This window comes from Euprymna scolopes, chromosome 21 (genome assembly GCF_053919585.1).
Source record: "Euprymna scolopes isolate OS-2025 chromosome 21, ASM5391958v1, whole genome shotgun sequence".
Taxonomy (NCBI): Eukaryota; Metazoa; Mollusca; class Cephalopoda; order Sepiida; family Sepiolidae; genus Euprymna; species Euprymna scolopes.
The window spans coordinates 83,872,041-83,891,869 of NC_136502.1; the positions used below are offsets into that span (position 1 = coordinate 83,872,041).

The 19,829-nt window shown below is 35.1% G+C and overlaps 1 protein-coding gene across 1 annotated transcript in view; it reads left to right on the forward strand.

Annotated features, from left to right (window-relative positions):
* The window catches only part of LOC145242857 (protocadherin Fat 4-like), a 154,864-nt gene that overhangs the window by 102,791 nt on the left and 32,244 nt on the right, over nt 1-19,829 (forward strand). The window contains exon 7 of the mRNA XM_080105972.1: nt 15,307-17,693. Within this exon, the coding sequence (XP_079962098.1) occupies nt 15,307-17,693 (2,387 nt within the window). The remainder of the gene's footprint in view (nt 1-15,306; nt 17,694-19,829) is intronic.

The window sequence follows — 19,829 nt, forward strand, 5'->3', positions numbered from 1 at the left end:
AACATATTTAAATTTGAGTTCAGCACCATGCAAAACTGCTAAATAGACTTACACAGAAAATTTTGGATAAATATGGTAAAATAGTCCCAAAAATGGAGTGTTTTTAGTAGCCCTAAAAGAGCCCCTGGAGCACACCCAAGAGTTATCGTGAAGTATAGACAAACAAAATTATATAGAAATCAGTTAGTTACAACTTTTCAGAAAGTTTTATAAAAATCCAAGGCATCAATTTTTTTTTTAATAAGCACAAAAGTGTACATTTTAGCCATTTTAACCCGAAAGGCATCCCTAGGGGGAACCAAAAGTGTACATTTTAGCCATTTTAACCCGAAAGGCATCCCTAGGGGGAACCAAAAGTGTACATTTTAGCCATTTTAACCCGAAAGGCACCCCTATGGTGTCAACCGGAGTTTTCCTGGAAAGTCCGTTCTGTTACATTTTTACTCCTATCATGTTTTATGAATGTGCAAATTTCAAAAAGTGCAGACAGACGAACGGATAAGGATGAATTTACATGTCCACCGTCCTTTCGTCGGGGAACCAAAAATAGGTTTGCTTACAAAGAGTGAGTATTCCCATATCGTATCTAGAGGTGAATTTCATAATGGCTATATACAAACCAATATTTCTCTTTTAATTGTGCTATATCAAAAAATTGAAGATAAAAGCTGCTTCAATTTTCTGTCCAGGATGTAATTTCGCACTCTTAATTTTGAACAAAATAAAATAGGGACAAACACGTATCTAAAAAAGGTCTGTATATCCCTTATCACTGTTCGTATAATGATCATGTACTAAAGATCAAAAATCCGTGATCAAATAACTCTGATTTACTGCAAAAGGAAAGAAAGGAAAAAGATGGAGAACTGGAAGGAATCACCAATTTTATTGATTATTTTCATGCTTTTTGGGCTGTCAGTTCTCCTTTAGAATTTCATCTTGTTAGCTATTTTCCCTCCATTGACAAATCGTAATTAGATTTGTATTCTACCCCCCCCCTCACCCAAATATGCTGACTGAGACAGAGCCAGCTAACCATGATCACTAATTGGAGGGGTAGCAAGTTTTAAAAATAGTTAATGATCGAAGGTTTTATAACATTTTGGATTATACCATATGCAATGCATGTCCTTGAAAATATATTGTTTTCATTATGCAAATCTATATTTTTAAATTCTTCTTCATCATCATCATCATCATCATCATCATCATCCATTAATCCATCACTACCACCACCACTAATACTTACTAGGAGTTCTATAAAAGTAATCTGTAATATAAATCTCACCTGTCTGTTTAAATGTATGAAATGTATGTATGTATGTATGTATGTATGTATGTTTCGCAAAAACTTTTGACAGAAGTGACGGTTGGTTGGTTGCTTGTTTTTGTTTTACAGCATATCAACCCTTTTCGGGTTATTTAATGCCGAATCCAAAGATTTTGAAGAAAATTTTTTTAAATATAATATATTTGTTGTTTTCACGTCGGTTTCTATTTAACCCATAGTTGGGACCCTGACAGGTACTACCACTCCGGTTCAGAGTGAACCTGGGAGCAATGGTAATTAAAGGGTGGCTCCACACTCCCCAAACTCCACAAGCTGGGGCCTCACCACTGGATATAGTTTAAGGTCATATCCAGGACCCCCATTGAGGGACTTTTACCCTCTGCAGGGGGCCAGTCGGCGTATTCTAATGCCCCACCGACAGGGCCAAACAGAGGTGATGGATCCTAACAAGATCAGTATCATTTTAAAGATCAACGTCTCGGGCAATAAATATCGAAAAATTGGCGAAAAACATTAATTCCTTCACCCTAAACGTTTTGTACAAGGAGGGGTCGATTTTTTTTCGCCAACATTTTAGCAAATCATCACCGTTGGATTGACTTTGGTTCATTTCAATGCTTTTAACTTCCGGTCACGTCATGGAGATATCGGCTAAGACGTTAGATTTTTTCTCACTTTCTTTTCCACCTTTGCGTCACGGGTTCGAGCCTGCCTGCTTACTAACAATTTTTTTAACACCTCTCTTCACCCTGGCTGCCTACTGTTCTTTGATTCCTTCTCCATGTTACTACCATTTTTTTTAATATCTCTCTCCACATTCACGGGTGCGAGCCTGCCTGCCTACTACCACTTTTTTTTCTTTTGCTCAACACACACCTCGAAACACCCGGGCAACGCCAGGCACCCAGGCTAGTATAGTAATAAAGAGACTTAGTATTTTTAGTTATGCAAGAAGAATGGCTTAGCAGTTTATGATTTTTTGAATGAAATCAAAGTGAAAGAAATATTGGTAGTGATCGTGACCTAACGGGTCACAGATAGTTTAGTTCTATTTTAAACAACAAAAAAAAGCAGAACAAAAAGTCATGTTTTATAAATAAAAATATAAACTCATCAAAAACATTTATAAAAAAATATTTTTTGGTTTTGTTTTTTAATTATGTAACCTACTAGCAGGGAGACCCGACGTTGCCTGGGATTGAATGATGATCAATGAATATTTCACACTCCTATATTCTTATTGTCATCGAAATCCATGTAATCGCCCGGAAGGAAGCTCCACATGCCTCCATGCAGTAAATTAATCCAAAATATATGTTATTCTACATTGCACTCTAGAGAAACTACTGTTTCTTTTACAAAATTATTTTATATAAACTTCTTTCCAGTTAACAAAAAAAAACATTAAGAAATTTACATGAGGGGTTTGAACCTACAGACCACGTCATGCAAAAAAAACAAAAAAAAAAACAAAAGACACATAAATTTTCAAGTCTTATAAAATTCTTTGCAGCTAATGAAAAAAAATTAAGAAATTTATGTGCGGAGTTTGAACCTACAGACCATGTCATTCAAAAAAAAAAAAACACGCTATCAACTTACCCACAGTAGAATTTTCATGGCCCATTGTTCTATCATTGTTGCTAAGCGACAACATGGAAAAAATGGCTTTACCGATTATAAATAAATTAAAATAATGGTTTCGATTATCAGTAATTATTGGGTGTATTCTGAGACAAAACTTAACTAAGACAACTCCCAGGCTTATACACTAAAGTTCTGTAAATTTTAAAGAAAATCTGTTCAGCCATTTTGGAGTCTATAAGGAACTCACACACACAAAGTTGCATTTATATAATTGTAGAGATATATAATCTTCTACATTTCTCCAGATCTAGCTAAATACTCGATTTACTAGATCAAGACTTAAATACTAGTTCAATAAGATGAAACCAGGATTTACAACAGGGATATACTTATACTCCCAATGTTATATCCTTGTCTTTTTGTGGCAGTCATGAATAAAATGAAGATTAATTTTCTCAAGCGAATTAACATCCCTGCAAAGCGATTTGGCCGCACATTGACCAATCAGCTTGCAGGGCACATTGATTCCATCTGTCTCCTAAGGAAATTCTTTAACCTCTTTTGGAATCACGATCGGTCAGCAGAGAGAACCCAGGAAGCATCAAAGAAAGATATCCCTTATTTCTCCTGCCCCTGTCCACTGGACGCTCTCACATTGACGATCTTTGCCTGAAAATAACTGCTGGTCGACATCTGACAGCCCAAAGAACTTTCAACTCTTCATTTTCTTCACTCGGGCACTGTCCAACTTTCTGCCACCGAAATAAACTTTTTCGTTGTTGTTTTAAAACAGGATTTGCCTTTTTTTTCTGTTCTACATTTTCGTTTGCTACTTCTACTTATTACTTTCAAAAGTACTGTGTGTGCGTGTGTGTGAGTGTGTGCGCGTGTGTGTGCATGCGTGTGTGTGTGTGTGCGTGAGAGAAAGAGACAGTTCCTCATAGACTCTGAAACGGCTCAGACAATTTTTTTTGAAATTTCACACAACTGTACTTTATGAGTCTGGGAGTGTTCTTAGATAAGTTTCGTATCGGAATGCCTCTGATAAATATCAAAAATTGATAATCGAAAAAATTCGATTTAGGAAGGAACAGTCCAGTTTTGAGCAAAATTAACATCACAAATGCATTTGAGAAGCTTTATCACCACACAAGCGAAAAGTTCTTTAATAAGACAGGGGTGCGTTCGAAATGAATGTTTCTGTTCAGAGCACAACTGAACTATGATACTTGACTTTAACATTTTAAACTTTAATTTATGTCATTATATAAAAATAATTTTATCATATCAACAGTAGATCCTCTACAGTGTAATGCATTGTGGACTAAGTTACTATGAGGAGTCATAACTTTCTCCCAATGCACTGCGGTGAGTCTCCGACTAGAGCAGGCAATCTATTGATTTGATTGAAAAATGGGTAATTTCACTGATTTCAGTGACAATAAAATATTAGAAGTGCTGAACATTCGGTGATCCTCATTCAATCCCGAGCAACGTTGGGTTTCCCTGCTAGTTAATACATATAGAAATGAATTGGATGGAATTTCAAACAAAACCCTATATGGGTTCCATATCATGTTAAATTCTATACTAAACACGATATGGGAACCGTTAATTATAAATAATAGATAATATATACAGTAATAAGTAAGCAAATATATATATATATATATATATATATATAAGGTTGAATGGTGAAATTGTCGCACGAGAAAAGGCGACATGATTCAATTTCCGTTTGATGACCACTGATTTTATTCTTTTGTTTGCAGACCATCTACTAGTTAGCCAGTTGTATAACATCCCAAGAGCAATAGGAGCATTCTATCATGTCTGAAAGTGACACAATGTACAACTTATAGTCTCTACCGATCAAAGTTATAACAACAGGGCCATTGCCAGCACACTCACAATGCATCGCTGGATTGCCATAAATAACAGGGATGTGCCCAGGATGATGAAAACAAAGTTTCCGGCCACGGTTATGGTCTTTGGTGTTGTTTTAAGTGAGGGCCACATTATGCTACCTTACATATTCAAAGTCAGCTTGAAAGTCAACATCAAAGTGTGCCTGGATATGCTGAAGAGTGTGGTGATCCCCTGGTGCAATCAAGTGGCCGCTGGCAGACCTTGGGTATGGCAGCAGGACTCGGCGCCGACCCACAAGTCCAAAGAGACCCAGGCTTGGCTTAAGAAGGAGGGCTACGACATTGTACCCTTCTCTCATTGCTCCCCCCTCCTCCCTCGATCCGAATCCACTCGACTGCTTCGTTTGGTCATATGTTGAGAACATCACCAACATGACCTCCCACAATACCAAGGCCAACCTGATTGCTGCCATCTGCTGAGTATTTGCCCAGCTCACACCGGCGCTTGTGAAAAGGGCGTGCTCCCAGTTCCGGACCTATATCGAGGCGATGATTGAGGCTGAAGGCAGCTTCATTGAATATATCAGCTCTTCTACACAATCAAGTTACCTGAATTGATTTTTTCACTAAAATTTTAAAAATAAAACTGTAGCATTGTTTTCTTTGGGACAACACTTTTATTGTTCTACCCGTATGTATATGTGTAAATGTATGAATTAACATCCTTTTCTACTTTTTCTTCACCCAAAACTGAGATTCTGCTTATTTAGATGGGAATCTATATATCTATAAAAGTGAACGTGTATGTGTGTGTGTGTATCCGTGTGTCTACATTTCCCTCGAAATTTGATATACAGGGTACTGAGATTTGGAAAAATCTTTGTAATCCCGTTTTCGTCCAGAAATTTGGCTGTTAAGGGGTCAAAGTTCAACGATTTGACCTTTGAGAACTCTACCAAACTCCTCCGGCAATTTTGGGTCTAAACACTTTAAATTTTAGATATAGGTTGCTTGGACATGGATCTAACTTCATAACTTGTTTTGAGCCCGAAACAATAAATGTTAAGGGGTCATAATAGGGGTCAAAGTTTAAAAAAATTGACCGCTTTTATTTTTTCTTTTCTTTTTTTTTTTTTTTTGCTCAACATACACCTCCAAACACCCGGGTAACGCAGGGGGCAGGGCTGAAATGCTAGTGTACTAGAAAACGGAAAAAAGAAACGATTATTTTAGAATTTAGAGTTATAGTGATGTATGTATCAGTTTCACATATAAATTTATAGGTAAAGTGAGCAAAGGTCCTAATATAAAAGAAAACGAAAATAATTTATTTTAGTTTCAATGAACACCAAAATAAACATTAATATTTTAGTGACCAAAATAAGAATTAATCAGAGAGAGAGCGAGAGAGTAATAGCAAATTAATACATTTTTTTTTTTTATATATTACTTGGGTATTTATTCTTTAAGTTAGAATTAACTCACATTGTTTTGTTTATTTTTGTATCGTAAAGCATTACTTGAGTTAATTATTTTGGTTTTTATAGAAAGGTTTTATTAAATATTAAATATTTGCTATTATGTTTCAGTTAATCGTTTCTAACTGTGTATGGGAGATTGATTTTGTACCCGTTTATGTAAGCGGAAAGATTTTTTATATGTACATTTGTTGCAGTGGTAGAGTTGGACTGGTGGACATCCATATATCTCAGTGAGTCATGCAATATCATTAAGTCGAGAATATAATTTTTCTTCGAGTTGTATTGATTTTATTAACACGTACATTAGATTTTTTTTTTTTTTTTTTTTTTTTGTAATAAGTAAAAAAATATGTGCGGAGTGAGTCACTGGAAACGGATGTTTTTAGACCGCTTCTTGCTCTCCTTGTATAAGGGATAGCGAGTGAGGAAGGTAGTTTTTAAACCTGATTAAAATGTCGTTAAGTTTGTTGTTATTTGTTTATTTTTTACGTTAAATTTTGTTTTTGCTATTGATTTTGAATTGCTTTTCTTTAAAAACATTCGTTTCCCGTGACTCACACTGTAGAAGCCAATTCTGTAATTATCAACATACCCAGTTTGTTATTTTCATTAAATAATTTTTTTAAAAACTAATCCATCGTATCATTCTCATATTATTTTTTCCATGCAACACATGTCCTCAACCCCACTGGCTAAGTTTCACTATCATACATAATATCATCACACTGCATACACATGCCTGATAGACTTTTCTCTTGGTCAGCATTGCCAACGTTCTCCTAGTTAATAATGGTAGAAATTCCCTGAACTTATTTCATTCATTCCTAACTCTTGCAATAACACTAACACCTATTCCACCCTGTGCTCCAATCATATCCCCAAGGTAACAAAACTTCTAAACAACCTCAATAGCTTCATCATCCAGACATAGTTTTTTCTTCATCTGTGGTCTCCTCTATCTCCATTGTCTTACACTTCTTGTACTGGTTGTCTTCAATCTACCAATAATTTCACGTGTACCCAATGCTAACAAGTACTAAAACAAACTGAGCTTAATCTAACTCCCTTTTCCACAAACTGAACAAAAGAACTTTCTTCGTTCTAAGAATGTTGACCAATAATTTTATGATTGCACCATGTAATGCATCATTATGCACTCATTACCACTAAAGAGTATATATCTAATGTAAATACCTTATCCTGCCTTGACAGAGTTAAAAATTGGCGAAAAACATTAATTCCTTCACCCTAAACGTTTTGTACAAGGAGGGGTCGATTTTTTTTCGCCAACATTTTAGCAAATCATCACCATTGGATTGACTTTGGTTCATTTCAATGCTTTTAACTTCCGGTCACGTCATGGAGATATCGGCTAAGACGTTAGATTTTTTCTCACTTTCTTTTCCGCCTTTGCGTCACGGGTTCGAGCCTGCCTGCTTACTAACAATTTTTTTAACACCTCTCTTCACCCTGGCTGCCTACTGTTGTTTTGATTCCTTCTCCATGTTACTACCATTTTTTTTAATATCTCTCTCCACATTCACGGGTGCGAGCCTGCCTGCCTACTACCACTTTTTTTTCTTTTGCTCAACACACACCTCGAAACACCCGGGCAACGCCAGGCACCCAGGCTAGTATAGTAATAAAGAGACTTAGTATTTTTAGTTATGCAAGAAGAATGGCTTAGCAGTTTATGATTTTTTGAATGAAATCAAAGTGAAAGAAATATTGGTAGTGATCGTGACCTAACGGGTCACAGATAGTTTAGTTCTATTTTAAACAACAAAAAAAAGCAGAACAAAAAGTCATGTTTTATAAATAAAAATATAAACTCATCAAAAACATTTATAAAAAAATATTTTTTGGTTTTGTTTTTTAATTATGTAACCTACTAGCAGGGAGACCCGACGTTGCCTGGGATTGAATGATGATCAATGAATATTTCACACTCCTATATTTTTATTGTCATCGAAATCCGTGAAATCGCCCGGAAGAAAGCTCCACATGCCTCAATTCAGTAACTGAGTCCAAAATATATGTTATTCTACATTGCACTCTAGAGAAACTACTGTTTCTTTTACAAAATTATTTTATATAAACTTCTTTCCAGTTAACAAAAAAAAACATTAAGAAATTTACATGAGGGGTTTGAACCTACAGACCACGTCATGCAAAAAAAACAAAAAAAAAACAAAAGACACATAAATTTTCAAGTCTTATAAAATTCTTTGCAGCTAATGAAAAAAAATTAAGAAATTTATGTGCGGAGTTTGAACCTACAGACCACGTCATTCAAAAAAAAAAAACACGCTATCAACTTACCCACAGTAGAATTTTCATGGCCCATTGTTCTATCATTGTTGCTAAGCGACAACATGGAAAAAATGGCTTTACCGATTATAAATAAATTAAAATAATGGTTTCGATTATCGGTAATTATCGGGTGTATTCTGAGACAAAACTTTACTAAGACAACTCCCAGACTTATACACTAAAGTTCTGTAAATTTTAAAGAAAATCTGTTCAGCCATTTTGGAGTCTATAAGGAACTCACACACACAAAGTTGCATTTATATAATTGTAGAGATATATAATCTTCTACATTTCTCCAGATCTAGCTAAATACTCGATTTACTAGATCAAGACTTAAATACTAGTTCAATAAGATGAAACCAGGATTTACAACAGGGATATACTTATACTCCCAATGTTATATCCTTGTCTTTTTGTGGCAGTCATGAATAAAATGAAGATTAATTTTCTCATGCGAATTAACATCCCTGCAAAGCGATTTGGCCGCACATTGACCAATCAGCTTGCAGGGCACATTGATTCCATCTGTCTCCTAAGGAAATTCTTTAACCTCTTTTGGAATCACGATCGGTCAGCAGAGAGAACCCAGGAAGCATCAAAGAAAGATATCCCTTATTTCTCCTGCCCCTGTCCACTGGACGCTCTCACATTGACGATCTTTGCCTGAAAATAACTGCTGGTCGACATCTGACAGCCCAAAGAACTTTCAACTCTTCATTTTCTTCACTCGGGCACTGTCCAACTTTCTGCCACCGAAATAAACTTTTTCGTTGTTGTTTTAAAAAAGGATTTGCCTTTTTTTTCTGTTCTACATTTTCGTTTGCTACTTCTACTTATTACTTTCAAAAGTACTGTGTGTGCGTGTGTGCACGTGTGTGCGCGTGCGTGTGTGTGTGCGTGAGAGAAAGAGACAGTTCCTCATAGACTCTGAAACGGCTCAGACAATTTTTTTTGAAATTTCACACAACTGTACTTTATGAGTCTGGGAGTGTTCTTAGATAAGTTTCGTATCGGAATGCCTCTGATAAATATCAAAAACTGATAATCGAAAAAATTCGATTTAGGAAGGAACAGTCCAGTTTTGAGCAAAATTAACATCACAAATGCATTTGAGAAGCTTTATCACCGCACAAGTGAAAAGTTCTTTAATAAGACAGGGGTGCGTTCGAAATGAATGTTTCTGTTCAGAGCACAACTGAACTATGATACTTGACTTTAATATTTTAAACTTTAATTTATGTCATTATATAAAAATAATATTATCATATCAACAGTAGGTCCTCTACAGTGTAATGCATTGTGGACTAAGTTACGATGAGGAGTCATAACTTTCTCCCAATGCACTGCGGTGAGTCTCCGACTAGAGCAGGCAATCTATTGATTTGATTGAAAAATGGGTAATTTCACTGATTTCAATGACAATAAAATATTAGAAGTGCTGAACATTCGGTGATCCTCATTCAATCCCGAGCAACGTTGGGTTTCCCTGCTAGTTAATACATATAGAAATGAATTGGATGGAATTTCAAACAAAACCCTATATGGGTTCCATATCATGTTAAATTCTATACTAAACACGATATGGGAACCGTTAATTATAAATAATAGATAATATATGCAGTAATAAGTAAGCAAATATATATATATATATATATATATATATATATATATATATATATATATAAGGTTGAATGGTGAAATTGTCGCACGAGAAAAGGCGACATGATTCAATTTCCGTTTGATGACCACTGATTTTATTCTTTTGTTTGCAGACCATCTACTAGTTAGCCAGTTGTGTAACATCCCAAGAGCAATAGGAGCATTCTATCATGTCTGAAAGTGACACAATGTACAACTTATAGTCTCTACCGATCAAAGTTATGACAACAGGGCCATTGCCAGCACACTCACAATGCATCGCTGGATTGCCATAAATAACAGGGATGTGCCCAGGATGATGAAAACAAAGTTTCCGGCCACGGTTATGGTCTTTGGTGTTGTTTTAAGTGAGGGCCACATTATGCTACCTTACATATTCAAAGTCAGCTTGAAAGTCAACATCAAAGTGTGCCTGGATGTGCTGAAGAGTGTGGTGATCCCCTGGTGCAATCAAGTGGCCGCTGGCAGACCTTGGGTATGGCAGCAGGACTCGGCGCCGACCCACAAGTCCAAAGAGACCCAGGCTTGGCTTCAGAAGGAGGGCTACGACATTGTACCCTTCTCTCATTGCTCCCCCCTCCTCCCTCGATCCGAATCCACTCGACTGCTTCGTTTGGTCATATGTTGAGAACATCACCAACATGACCTCCCACAATACCAAGGCCAACCTGATTGCTGCCATCTGCTGAGTATTTGCCCAGCTCACACCAGCGCTTGTGAAAAGGGCGTGCTCCCAGTTCCGGACCTATATCGAGGCGATGATTGAGGCTGAAGGCAGCTTCATTGAATATATCAGCTCTTCTACACAATCAAGTTACCTGAATTGATTTTTTCACTAAAATTTTAAAAATAAAACTGTAGCATTGTTTTCTTTGGGACAACACTTTTATTGTTCTACCCGTATGTATATGTGTAAATGTATGAATTAACACCCTTTTCTACTTTTTCTTCACCCAAAACTGAGATTCTGCTTATTTAGATGGGAATCTATATATCTATAAAAGTGAACGTGTATGTGTGTGTGTGTATCCGTGTGTCTACATTTCCCTCGAAATTTGATATACAGGGTACTGAGATTTGGAAAAATCTTTGTAATCCCGTTTTCGTCCAGAAATTTGGCTGTTAAGGGGTCAAAGTTCAACGATTTGACCTTTGAGAACTCTACCAAACTCCTCCGGCAATTTTGGGTCTAAACACTTTAAATTTTAGATATAGGTTGCTTGGACATGGATCTAACTTCATAACTTGTTTTGAGCCCGAAACAATAAATGTTAAGGGGTCATAATAGGGGTCAAAGTTTTAAAAAATTGACCGCTTTTTTTTTTCTTTTCTTTTTTTTTTTTTTTTTTGCTCAACATACACCTCCAAACACCCGGGTAACGCAGGGGGCAGGGCTGAAATGCTAGTGTACTAGAAAACGGAAAAAAGAAAAAAAGAAACGATTATTTTAGAATTTAGAGTTATAGTGATGTATGTATCAGTTTCACATATAAATTTATAGGTAAAGTGAGCAAAAGTCCTAATATAAAAGAAAACGAAAATAATTTATTTTAGTTTCAATAAACACCAAAATAAACATTAATATTTTAGTGACCAAAATAAGAATTAATCAGATAGAGAGAGAGAGAGAGAGAGAGAGAGAGAGAGAGAGAGAGAGAGTAATAGCAAATTAATACATTTTTTTTTTTTTAATATTACTTAGGTATTTATTCTTTAAGTTAGAATTAACTCACATTGTTTTGTTTATTTTTGTATCGTAAGCATTACTTGAGTTAATTATTTTGGTTTTTATAGAAAGGTTTTATTAAATATTAAATATTTGCTATTATGTTTCAGTTAATCGTTTCTAACTGTGTATGGGAGATTGATTTTGTACCCGTTTATGTAAGCGGAAAGATTTTTTATATGTACATTTGTTGCAGTGGTAGAGTTGGACTGGTGGACATCCATATATCTCAGTGAGTCATGCAATATCATTAAGTCGAGAATATAATTTTTCTTCGAGTTGTATTGATTTTATTAACACGTACATTAGATTTTTTTTTTTTTGTAATAAGTAAAAAAATATGTGCGGAGTGAGTCACTGGAAACGGATGTTTTTAGACCGCTTCTTGCTCTCCTTGTATAAGGGATAGCGAGTGAGGAAGGTAGTTTTTAAACCTGATTAAAATGTCGTTAAGTTTGTTGTTATTTGTTTATTTTTTACGTTAAATTTTGTTTTTGCTATTGATTTTGAATTGCTTTTCTTTAAAAACATTCGTTTCCCGTGACTCACACTGTAGAAGCCAATTCTGTAATTATCAACATACCCAGTTTGTTATTTTCATTAAATAATTTTTTTAAAAACTAATCCATCGTATCATTCTCATATTATTTTTTCCATGCAACACATGTCCTCAACCCCACTGGCTAAGTTTCACTATCATACATAATATCATCACACTGCATACACATGCCTGATAGACTTTTCTCTTGGTCAGCATTGCCAACGTTCTCCTAGTTAATAATGGTAGAAATTCCCTGAACTTATTTCATTCATTCCTAACTCTTGCAATAACACTAACACCTATTCCACCCTGTGCTCCAATCATATCCCCAAGGTAACAAAACTTCTAAACAACCTTAATAGCTTCATCATCCAGACATAGTTTTTTCTTCATCTGTGGTCTCCTCTATCTCCATTGTCTTACACTTCTTGTACTGGTTGTCTTCAATCTACCAATAATTTCACGTGTACCCAATGCTAACAAGTACTAAAACAAACTGAGCTTAATCTAACTCCCTTTTCCACAAACTGAACAAAAGAACTTTCTTCGTTCTAAGAATGTTGACCAATAATTTTATGATTGCACCATGTAATGCATCATTATGCACTCATTACCACTAAAGAGTATATATCTAATGTAAATACCTTATCCTGCCTTGACAGAGTTAAAAATAGACTTCATAGCCTCGAAAAAGATGCCCTTTTCTCTTCCCTGCAACCTCTTTCTCACAGAAGAGACATTGTGAGCCTGTCTCTGCTTTATCGTTATTTTCATGGTAAGTGTCCGTTTGAGCTCCAATCTATGGTCCCCCCCTCGCCAAACTTTCACAAAAAACACTCGTCTAGCTGAAAACACTATCAATAATTTCCCCTACTCTTTATTTGTACCTAAACCTAAATGTAGATCCAATGAACAAAGCTTCTTTCTTCAAACCACACACGCGTGGAACTGTCTTCTGTTTGACTCCTTCCCAGCTGACTACAATATGGTCATCTTCAAGTCCAACGTAAACAAGTTCTTTATGCACCGTTCCCCTTAAGTAATCCAATTTATCAAATTTGACAATTACTATGATATTGTCCCACTGACTACTGTTCACTCTTTAACCCTTATCCTCGAGTGGCCTCTGAGCCTTGATAAGTGGTGACTCCTATGTAAAAAAAAAAAAGATGCTGCCAACAAAAGTGTCTGGATATCAATCATTCAGTGGAAAAATTTATCAAGTCACTCACAAAAATTTATCAAGTCACTCACAAAAATTTATCAAGTCAGTCACAAAAATTTATCAAGTCAGTCACAAAAATTTATCAAGTCAGTCACAAAAATTTATCAAGTCAGTCACAAAAATTTATCAAGTCAGTCACAAAAATTTATCAAGTCAGTCACAAAAATTTATCAAGTCAGTCACAAAAATTTATCAAGTCAGTCACAAAAATTTATCAAGTCAGTCACAAAAATTTATCAAGTCACTCACAAAAATTTATCAAGTCAGTCACAAAAATTTATCAAGTCAGTCACAAAAGTTTATCATGGTTGTTCAAAGAGATGTAATGTACAATATATTGCAGAATGGCAGCATATGATTGACCATTTTATGGAAACAAAAATCTAAAACAATTGTATCTTTATAAAAATCAAGCTTTTGTAGTTATGGATGGCATGGAGAACCTTTCATTTTTTTTTTTTTCCATCTCTCCCAAACACAGGTCCAGTCTAATGATACTAAATCTGTCCGCTAATAAAGATTCTGTCTACTATATGCCAATTTAGTTATCATCCCAAGCATTTAAATCCCTTGGAAGTTTGTATTAATGTTAGGATAGTAGCAATAAAGAAGAGAATGAGTCTGTATTGTTAGCAGTGGAGGCTGTGGATGGCCTAAATAAATTGGCTTTTGACTTGTATTGAATTATTAATGTTGAAAATATCTGTGTTTTTTCTCTCGTGCATAAATAACTAAAAGCTTCTTTTATATATATATATATATATATATATATATATTCACTTTTCGGATTACTATTGAAAGAGTCTTCAAACATGCAGGAATGTTATTCTCGGTTTGTTTTTGTTCTTTTCCACATTTCCTACATTTTTCACATCTTTTTGCACGTTTCTTAACGGACATGAACATTTTGCAATTTATGACTATCATAAATTGTAGTTTCATCTAATGCATCAACCAGCAAATTCTAGCCTAGCTACAATTATAATTTGCTAATTTCTTTCTGTCCTCTGATGAGAAGAATAGCAAGAACAGCATTCTTTGAAACTCCGTGGAATAAGGACTTTCAACATTGTTTGCAGGAGGATTCTGTCGAATAATAAATTTAATTGTAAATTTTAATTTACAGTTTTAATTTCTTTTCTTTCTCATATATATATATATATATATATATATATATATATATATATATATATATGTATATGTATATAAATATTATGTATATATTATATATGTATATGTATATAATATTATGTATATATTATATATGTATATAAATATTATGTATATATTATATATATATATGTATATAAATATTATGTATATATTATATATATATATATATGTATATAAATATTATGTATATATTATATATATATGTATATAAATATTATATATATATATATATATATATATATATATATATAAATATTATATATATTTATATATATAAATATTATATAATATATATATATATATATTATATACACACACATATATGTAAAATATTTAAATATGTAAATATTTAAAATATTTTTTTTTCTGAATTTCAGATATAACAGCTATCCTGGCAACTTCCTGTGCACCCTCTCCTGAATCTTCATTTTAATTTAAAAAAAAATGCTGGTACCAATATATTTATTATTATCATTCCTTCACAAAAGTCTGTGTGTAGATCTAACATATCAGGTGGAGGAAGGGAAGAGCCCAGGTTCCTACATAGGTGATATAGCTGCTGATACAAATCTACTGGATGAAGTCCCTTATCGAGAACGTAAACTGATTAGCTTCAGCCTCTTAAAAGAAAACAGACTTGGCACTATGCAATTATTTCGCATCTCAAAACGGTCCGGAAAACTTTACACATCAAAAGCACTTGACGCTGAAGCATTATGCAGTCGTAGTATGGAATGTTTCCGAATGGTCGAGGTGGCCGTGAGAAAGGCTGATTCTTTCATGAAGGTTTTAGAAATCAAAGTCATCATCCAAGATGTGAATGATCATGCACCAGAGTTTCCAGTGAAACAAGTGAATATTTCTTTCTCCGAAGGAGACCGGAAAGGGATGACTAAATCTATTCCCAACGCTATGGACAAAGACATTGGTGCTCTTAATTCACAGATTGACTACAAGCTGATGAAAAAAGCAAACGAACCTTTTAGTTTGGTTGTTTTTAAAAGAATAGACGGGACATCAAAGCTCCAAATCAAATTAGAAGATGACCTTGACAGAGAAATTAAAGACTCTTACTTGGTTCATATCATTGCGAAAGATGGTGGCTCTCCTTCGAAACAGAGCGTTTTAGATGTGAACATATTCGTGAAAGATGTGAACGATAATTCCCCTGTATTCAGTCACAATGTCTATAATGTGTCAGTCAAGAACATACCCAGTAAAACTGTACCCGTGGTTATCTTATCAGCGAAAGATCTTGATCTGGGTAACAATGGAAAAGTCACTTACCATTTCAGTCCACAGACATCACAGATAGCAAAAGCTCAGTTTAAGCTGAACAAAAGTACTGGTGAAATCTTTTTGATCAAAAAGTCGCCTGCTGGTCAGATATCTGCCTACAAACTCTACGTTGAAGCAATAGATGACGGCAGCCCTCCCTTGAGTTCGATTGTAATGGTTTTGGTCAGTGTGATCAACCAACAGAACAGTGCTCCAATCATCAGCGTTAATTTTGTCTCTGCATCTGTCGGAAACACAACTACCATTTCCGAAGATATTGCTGTAGGCAGTTTTATTGCCTATGTAAAAATCACTGACGATGATGATGCTGGTTCCAATGGAAATGTACACTGCGTTCTTTATAACGACAAATTTCAACTGAAAAAACTTGGTGCTAAGAAATACAAAGTTATCGTGAAGAATGCAATTGACAGAGAGACGGAAGATCATCATAACATTACAATTAAGTGCCAGGATGAAGGATCACCACCTCTGAACAGTGAAAGCAAGTTCTTTGTCCAAGTGAAAGACATTAATGATGTACCTCCTCAGTTTTCTAAAGAAGTGTTCAAGTTTTCCATTGCTGAAAACCAGATCCCTAAATCTCCCATCGGTGTCATCAAAGCTTCCGACCCAGATCAGGGTGCTGGGGGTAAACTCACTTATTCCTTGCTGAATAAGAACAAACAGTTCTTGCCTTTCAAGATCACAAATGAGGGTTTAATTTCTACGACCATATCATTAGATCATGAATTTCAAGACATTTACGAATTCAAAGTATTGGTGGAAGACCAAGGAACGCCCCCTTTAAATAACACTGTAGAGGTTATCATCGAAGTTACAGATGAGAATGATAACGCTCCGTATTTTACGTTTCCCAGTGTTAGCCCTTACAGCTTAGATGTCCTCTACTACCCACACCATACAAAGAACATCACAATCTTAAAAGCAACGGACAAAGATAGTCTGGAAAACGCGTTTCTATCTTATGAAATAGTCAGAGGGAATGAAAACAAAATCTTTGCTGTCAACCGTTATTCCGGATTGCTTTCTTTTAACCGAGAAGCCAAACCACAAGATGCGGGCACCCATGACTTACAGTTTGTTGTGAAGGATAGCGGTATTACTACACTCTCAGCTAGCACTAATCTCTCTTTAGTGCTGACTGTAAGTAACTTGACTTCAGAAATGTTCAATTCCTCACATATTAATTTCAGTGAAAAAATACATCAATATCTACTTATTGTCATTGTGCTGGTAGCCGTCACTCTCGCTGTGCCCATTACAGCTGGTCTTTCGATCTGTTGTATTCGATGCAATGAGCACCGGAAAGCCCCACGTAATGGTCGATTAAAAATCTCTAAGAAAAAATTGGACCAACAACGACATTTAATTGTTCATCCACACCTGACCACTTCCAGATCAGTCGAAGCAAATGGAATAAGACCGACTCAAAGGCAACCTCAGACTGCTGGAGACAGTTCGAACAAAGCAAGGAATAATTCCACTTCAACAATGAAACGTCAGAAAGCTTCAGATATCATATATCAGGTAAGTGTTCAATACTTTTTCTTCACCATTCTTAAAACATTTTATAATGCAAAGTTATTTACCGTAAATACCACCTGACACGTTCTTCTAGTATTGTCTTGATCTGGGTTGTGATGACCCTCCTCAGTTCAGGAATAGTCTGGGGATTGTTTTAATAGACATTATCTCTAAAATAATCTCACAGATAAAAACACATTTACGATCACACCTACTGATGAGACGATCATAAAAGTATCCCTGCAGGCAATCAAACTAGTGATTTGAAGTGTGGGAAATTGAACCATCCTATTGAAATCACTGTTTATCACTCACAACTACTCTTCGTCTGCCCATGGCTACCAAAACCTCTTAACAATCATGAGGTAGTTTTTAGCGTTAATAAACACAGAGGTACAAATTTGGAACATATCATTGAACAAAAAACTGTTGGATATACCTGACTGGAACGTGGTGAACAAGCCAGGCATAGATTCAAGTTTGTTTATAAATTTTAAATATATTTGAAAGAGAAATAATGGTAAACAAAAAACAAGAAACCTTTTTTTATTCCTTATAAAACTACAGAGGCAAAGTTGCCTTTGCAGAAGCTGAGGAATTAAACGTGTTCATCTTTTTTCAGCATACATATTTGGGCATATTCTTCTTTCCAAAACAGGGTATGTGAACCATATGAAATCTCATATTGACAGACCATCGTCATACAGTATTCCGCAAAAACCTGATAGCACAATGTATACAGTAAGGTATGCAGGTCTGAAAATGCATATGGTTGTGCGCAAAGACAGTATTCCTCATCCAGATCCGATCAACCCTGTTAAGACTTTGACTTTTGTGTGTCATGTCTGTCATCGTCTTTGTAAATTAGCTGCCGACTTTCAAAGACACATGAGGGGCTATTTGATGCAGAACATGAAACTTGAGATGGCAATCATCTGTAGAGATGCTGTAATCATCATATGCATATATATATACATGTTTATATATATATATATATATATATATATGTGTGTATGTATATATATATGAATATATATATATGTCTGTGTGTATGAGTATATATATATATATATATATATATATTATTTATTTGTTTTTGTTTTTATAATACGTTTTTGAATGAATTTAATTATTTATACGAAAGTGCATTTTTACCTAAATGCAAGTTGGGAATAATTTTCCCTTTAACCAAATTGGTACCCCCAAATGGGGAGCGGCATATATATTGTTTTTTTTAAATATAATTATCCACTGACACATTTCGTCATCTACGACTCATCAGAATGGCTGAATCTAGCAAGATTCAAAATCAGGACCCCATGAAAAGAAGCCTAAACTCCTACCACTAGGTTATCTGACATGGCGTCTTGGATATATCGCGATTTACGTAAGTGTTATTTATTTGTTTCTGTATTTGCAATACGCTTGTGAATGAATTCAATTATTTATACGAAATTGGTTAAAGGGACCCGTCTAGCTGAATCCACTGTCAAAAACTTTCCCCACTCCTTATCTATGCCTAAATCAAAACGTAGATTCCATGAACAAAGCTTCTTTCTTAGAACTGCGCACCTGTGGAACTCTGTTCCGTCTGCCTGCTTCCCTCCTGACTACAAGTTGGATGTCTTCAAGTCCAACGTAAACAAATTCCTGATGAACCGCCCCCTTAAGTAGACACTCTAAAATATCCACACTAACGTACTGTACTTACAATAACCCTTATCCATGAGTGGCTTCCGGGCCTTGATAAGTGGTGACCACTTTATAAAAAAAAAAAAAAAAAATCCCCAACTCACATTTAGGTAAAAATGCACTTTTGTATAAATAATTGAATTTATTTAAAAACATATTGCAAAAACAAATAACATTTATGTAAATCGTGATATATCCAAGCAGCCGTACGAGATAGCCTAGTGGTAGAAGTTTAGGCTTCTTTCTATGGGGTCCTGATTTTAAATCTTGCTAGATTCAGCCACTCTGATGAGTCGTAGACGATGGAACATGTCAGTGGATTTATTTTAAAAAAAATATATATATTTTACAAGGAGTCACTACTTATCAAGGTCCGGATGCCACTAGAGGATAAGTGTTAATAAGTGTACGGTAATCAATGGAACAATATTGTAGTAATCGTTAGTA